This window comes from Sinocyclocheilus rhinocerous, unplaced genomic scaffold (assembly GCF_001515625.1).
Source record: "Sinocyclocheilus rhinocerous isolate Xijiao unplaced genomic scaffold, SAMN03320098_v1.1 scaffold481, whole genome shotgun sequence".
NCBI classification, from domain to species: Eukaryota; Metazoa; Chordata; class Actinopteri; order Cypriniformes; family Cyprinidae; genus Sinocyclocheilus; species Sinocyclocheilus rhinocerous.
The window spans coordinates 439,576-445,575 of record NW_015657695.1 but is presented as its reverse complement, the minus strand read 5'-3'; the positions used below and the strand labels follow the sequence as shown (position 1 = coordinate 445,575).

General features: G+C 39.9%; 1 protein-coding gene across 1 annotated transcript in view; it reads left to right on the top strand.

The window, feature by feature from the left end:
- Positions 1-2,051: 2,051 nt before the first annotated feature.
- The window catches only part of LOC107721484 (pleckstrin homology domain-containing family H member 3-like), a 42,488-nt gene continuing 38,539 nt past the window's right edge, over positions 2,052-6,000 (top strand). Inside the window, exon 1 of the mRNA XM_016529506.1 lies at positions 2,052-2,525. Coding sequence (XP_016384992.1) covers positions 2,391-2,525 — 135 coding nt within the window. The 5' untranslated portion in view covers positions 2,052-2,390. The remainder of the gene's footprint in view (positions 2,526-6,000) is intronic.

Genomic DNA, 6,000 nt, shown 5'->3' with positions numbered 1-6,000 from the left:
GCAGAGCAAACGAGAGGAAATGAAGGCATAGAGAGAGAGCGAAGGGAGCACAGGCACAGAGGGGCCCTGAAAAATATCAGTGTCATCTGCGTGAACGTGCGCGCGAGAGAGTGTGTTTGGTGTGCTTTTTGAAAGCGTGATTTATGGGTGTACATGAGTGAGTAAGTGAGTGAGCTGGGTTCTGTACTAGTAATATTTCACAATACTGTTTTACTGTATTCTTGATCAAATAAATGCAGCCTTCATGAGCAAAAAAAAAAAAAAAAAAAGAGAGTCTTCTTTCAAAAAGCTAGAAATGGTACTAGTAATATTTCACAATACTGTTTTACTGTATTCTTGATCAAATAAATGCAGCTAATGAGCAAAAAAAAAAAAAAAAAAAGAGAGTCTTCTTTCAAAAATATTGCTAGCAATGGCACAACCAATGGCTGATTTGGGGAAGGGACTTCAAGGGAACAAGGAACAAGGAACAAAAAGGGACTTTTTGTTAGCCCAATGGCTGACAGCAAGTATTCCCCTGCTGGAAAAAAAATACTTAAACCTAAGTTTGTTTCCCAGTCTGGCCCTGGCTGCACACTGGCAGACCATCTTATACCAGCTAAAATCAGTGTAGTTCAGCAGGGACAGGAAACCTTTTTATGAACTATAACACAACTTATGGTTACTTTTATTGATCTTTCTTTTGATCTTTTTTTTTATTAATCTCTCAACTATTTAAATTCAGTTTTCAGACTGATTTAATTGATTCATACTAACAGTTCTGATCTGACCAGTTATTTCCTGGAAGATAGGTACAATAAAACTAAATGAAAATGAGTGATGTTTGTTTGGTGTCCACAAGGAGTCATTTGCTTTCTAAGCCATAAAAATATAATAAATGACAGAAAAAATGTAGAAAACAGACATTGCACAAGACAATAAAGAGGAAGAGGGATCATCAGACCTTTTGGAAGTCACACAAAAAAGTCTTTCTGGTGCTCTACCCTCTCCCCTCATTCTCTGTCTGTCTCCCTCTCTTCAGAGCCTCTCGTGACAGGAGTTTCCTGGAATAAAGGAGTCCATCTGCTTTCCATTCAGGCACATAATGTGTTTCAGGAGACTACATTACCCCCCAACACACACACACACACACACACACACACAAAACACAGAGTGCTCATTCACCCCTTTACCCAGAACTTCACACTAACTTGATAATACAACTGCACAGTCTCCACGTCCCAGCACTATCCAAATAATAGAAGGCGAATTTCACTTCACAGTAGATAGCCTTTCTGTGATGACATCTTATTTTGGACAAGGACAGATTTGGGTAAAACCTAGAAAATAGCTCTTATGTGTAGTAATCACTAAGTAAACAGAGCAAAGAGTGCAGGCAGGTTCATAAAAAAGTATAATTCGCTTGTTTATGGTCTACATTTTAAGTTTAAATGACAGGGATTTGGAGCACAAAACCAATCATAAGTAGCACGGGTATATTTGTAGCAATAGCCAACAATACATTGTATGGGTCAAAATTATCTATTTTTCTTTTATGCCAAAAATCATTAGGATATTAAGTAAAGATCATGTTCCATGAAGATATTTTGTAAATTTCCTACCGTCAGTATATCAAAACTTAATTTTTGATTAGTAATATGCATTGCTAAGAACTTCATTTGGACAACTTTAAAGGCGATTTGCTCAATATTTTGATATTTGTTCACCCTCAGATTTCAGATGTTCAAATAGTTGTATCTCGGCCAAATATTGTCCTATCCCAACAAACCATTTATTCAGCTTTCAGATGATGTATAAATGTTTCAGTTTCAAGAAATTGACCCTTATGACTGCTTTTGTGGTCCAGGGTCACTTAGTTGTTTGCTTTACAACGAGACTCAAACATTTCTGATCCAATCACTGAATCGCTTCCATTTCCTGAAATGCCTACTTCCCATGTGCAGCGAGCCAGACAGTGGGCGGGGCGTGTTCTGGGCGTGTGCGTGGTGAGCCAATCATCTTGCGAATCCTAACGCATGGGGTGATTCGCTCCGCCCCTCCACTCACGCTTCTCAAAGAGTCTTGCACGCTCATGTCCCGCAGAATCAGAGACGCGACAGAAGCCGATAAGAAGCGTTGTTTTATCAACTCTCCTTTTGAAAGTAGCCGTGGGATAAAAAAAAGCATTTTATCATATCAGTTTTTCTCTTACGTTGGACGCGTATTTGGATATATCCCGCGTGACAGAACGCGGTATTGTCAGTTGTCCCAACCGAAATCGAGGAGTTTATTCACTCGGATCAGCTCGTTTCCTGCGACTAGACAGTCTCCATCTGTCCCATTTGCACGACAGGACGGTGAACATCACTGGACTTTTACGGATAGAAACTGGACGACACGCCGTGATTTGAATGCCTTTGCAGGGACTTGGCTGGCTTGTGTGCTGCAGACAAGGCTTCAGTTTGCTGGCTCGGGATCATGGGGAGAAAGAGGAGGAAGAGTCTTTTGAGTTACGCAATCCGGACGAGCACACACACACGGGACGGGTATGTAGACAACACTAAAGCTGTGTCGCAAAACATAGGAAGCTAGCTGACTAACGTTACCTAGACAGCACAGTATTATATCCAGTATGGCTCATTTCTAGCTAACTTTTACTTTTTTGAAAACGTAACAATATTTTTGTATACTTTTTTTAATTTTTTATATACTTGTTACTATTTCACTAGTCATGATCCCATACATAAGTAACTTTTATTGTTTTGAAGTAAAATCAAGTAACATATTGGCATTTTCCCCCATTGAATTGTATGGTGATGTGTGGTTCAGATCTCAGCTATTCACTTCCAACTAGCATCTTTTGCTAACGTTAGTTGTTGCAGATACCTATTCCTGTTTACTAGTACCTTTTCATTTGGAAGAAGTACTTTTTGTTGGGTGTTTACTAGTAACTAGTCCTGCTTGGTACTTATTTACTAGATACATGTACATATTTATCTAGACACTAGTATCTATCCTAAGTGTCACTAGCTACATTACTTGTCTCACTCAATGGTTGTTTTGTTTGTCATATATATATATATATTATTGTCTATTTATTCAGAACTAATAAAACTAATTATTAGTAGTAAAGGAACCAGTGTTTATGTAAAGAATAATTGCTAGTTTATTATTAAATAGCTATTAGTCACTATTGGTATAAGTACTAGTATGTAATGAATAAGCACCAATATTTAAATAAGTAGTTATTACTAGTGAAATCGGAAAGGATACTAGTTGCCACTACTGGATTAGATACTAGTAACTATATAATACCATAATCACAGTGATTCTCAAACACTCTACATGTGTATACTGTAATGCTCAAAAGTGAATCGATTTTTTAATATTCATACATTATAGACATATACAGACATAGTTTTGAAGCACTGACGTGTGCAAATGGATTGTATTGATTTCTCAGTTTTAAGTGTTGGAAATAGTGTGTGATAAGAACACCAAGGTTATTCTAGCAAAACTAGTTTTTCTGGTCATATTTTGAGAATCAAAGAGAAGCGCTCTGGGTTTGCATGCTAAGATACCAATGCTCCCAAGGTATCATTTGTGAGCCATTAATACATATGCTCACTACGTATATGGTTTTGAGAGCTTTTAAATTCTAGCAACCCTGTTAGAGGGACACCATAAATGTCAAAATATGTAGTTGTAAAATATGTAATTGTCCTTTGTCTGTAAGGCAACTATGCATCCAAAAGTATTCCACTGTTGTCACGCACAAGATCTTATTGTTGAGGTGTTTCATGATAAGCCCATGTGCGTTAAAAAAGGAAGGCACAAATCATAGTGAAGAACCGAGATGAAGGGTTCCTGTGAAATGTAATGAACAGTGAAGGACATTCAGCTGAGCCAGCACTCAGGTTCCCCATCTATTTTACTCCTCTGTGCAATTGAACACATCCGCATGATCAAATATTTAATAATGGCTCCTCTGTCAGTAAAATCTCTGGTATTGATCCCCTTTTGTACACTAAATTAGTTTTTCAACTGCCAGCGAGACTTTCTCACACTCACACAAAGGCAGTTTTGAGCATTTCTGAATTAAAGCAGAAATCTTTCCATCTCACACTCAGTAGACCCTGTGTACTTCTTGGGATGGCTAATCGCCTACAACTGAAAGTATTCCACACCCCATTATGACCCAACACCCACATGTAATGCTGGCTTACCTCAAGTGTACTTTCTACAGTTCATATCAGGGGGTAGGCGGGTATAAAGACATATTGACATGTCTGGACATATACACACACACGCTTTACAAGACACCCTCTGGTTTTCTAATCAGTCACATATTGTGAAACCGTGTTACACACAAATGCACTGGGCCAATCAATAAGAAACAGCCTAAGGGACCTTTTGCGCCAGTCTCTTATGGACTGACCTCTTATCTCTCCCTACTCCCTTTATCCCCACTCCATCCATCCTCTATGGACTAATCGCCCTGAGATCAATAATCCCCATATTTCCTTGCCGAAGTCTTATGCCATTAACCCATTTATGGCTCTGTGAAGGATTTCTGTGTGCATGTGTGTCAGGGTAATGGGGGTAGAATATAGGAGGTTAATAGGTCAATGCATCCCCCTCTTCCCCAGGGTCATCATGCACCTATTTTTTAAAAAAGGCACCAGTGTGAGCTGGACAAACAGACAGTGGGCGAACTGAAAGAGCACTTCTGTTTGTCCTGCACGCTCTTGCGCTTCCCCCTCTTTCCTATTTTAGAGCGACGAACATCCCTTGCTTCACTCTTCCATGTTTCTTAGGAGACACAGAACTTTCTTTCTTTTTGTTTTTGACATTCACGCTGTGCCTTGAAGATGTTATGACACCAGGCCCACTGCACTAACCGCCCACTGCAGCTGTTGGGGTGAGGAGCAGGGCATCCTGGGAAAGAAACACAAACTGGCAGGAGTTTCTGGCACAGACTCAGTGCTGTTAATGTATAACGGTTGAACCACAGAGCTTTGAGATGGTATTTCCCCCACACCCTCTACAATGAGCCAAAATCGTACGCTATGCAGGTTTAAATTGAGGTTTAATGTTTTGTTGTTGTTTTTGTTGGAGCGATATGGGCAAAATAAACCGATTTTCCATAACGCTACATTTGTTTTTTTCCCCTTATGTTTTCACTTTTTAGACTTAGTTTCCCAGCAACACACTGTAACTTTGACAAACTGTTACATAAACATAAAAATGGATTGCATGATACCTTGAAATTCAATATAAAAAGTTAAAGTGGTGGTCTTTCAGGCCACTCGGAAAATTAAAAAAAGTAAATGAAGTTTGTTTTGTTTGGCTAATCCTGCCTGTCCCTAAAAGTCCCCTCAGGGTAGAAGCATAGAAAAAAAAAAAAGCACACAGACGAACATCTGCTCCAGAGGCCCGTGGTTGGTAGAGCAGCGGCATTTCCTCCCGCTTACTCAACCCCATCTCATGGGACACAGGAACGGAAGTGAGCCACGGAACGAACCCATCACGGCATCTCCTGCCCGGATGATTCATCCTGCTCCTCATCCCGCCAGAGGTCCCGCTCACACGCCATATATGCCTTTCTCAGTCTTCCTAACCCACTCAAACCCCCCGATTAAGCTTTATTAGATATTATGTGAAACAGACAGACTAATTTTCAGTGCTGTGAACTCTTTATATGTCTTGGGAAGTGGTTCGTAGTGGAACGTATGACAGTGAACAAGAATTTGGATGTGTGGTTTCCTGAAATTCATCTGGATTTAAACTCTGATCTGTGTTTTTTTGCCTGAAGCCCTACAGGTTAAAAGGACATCTTTAGCATATAAAGAAATCCACGTACACCACATTAGCAAATGAATGAAAAGCGTGGGCCACTCAGAGGAACCGAATGGCGAAGAGAGAGCGAGAGAGAGGTTTAATGACACCCCTCTCCTGCTGAGCCTGTCCAACATTTATGGTGCCTCTCCACCCTGGTTAAACATTAAGCGAGTCTCATTA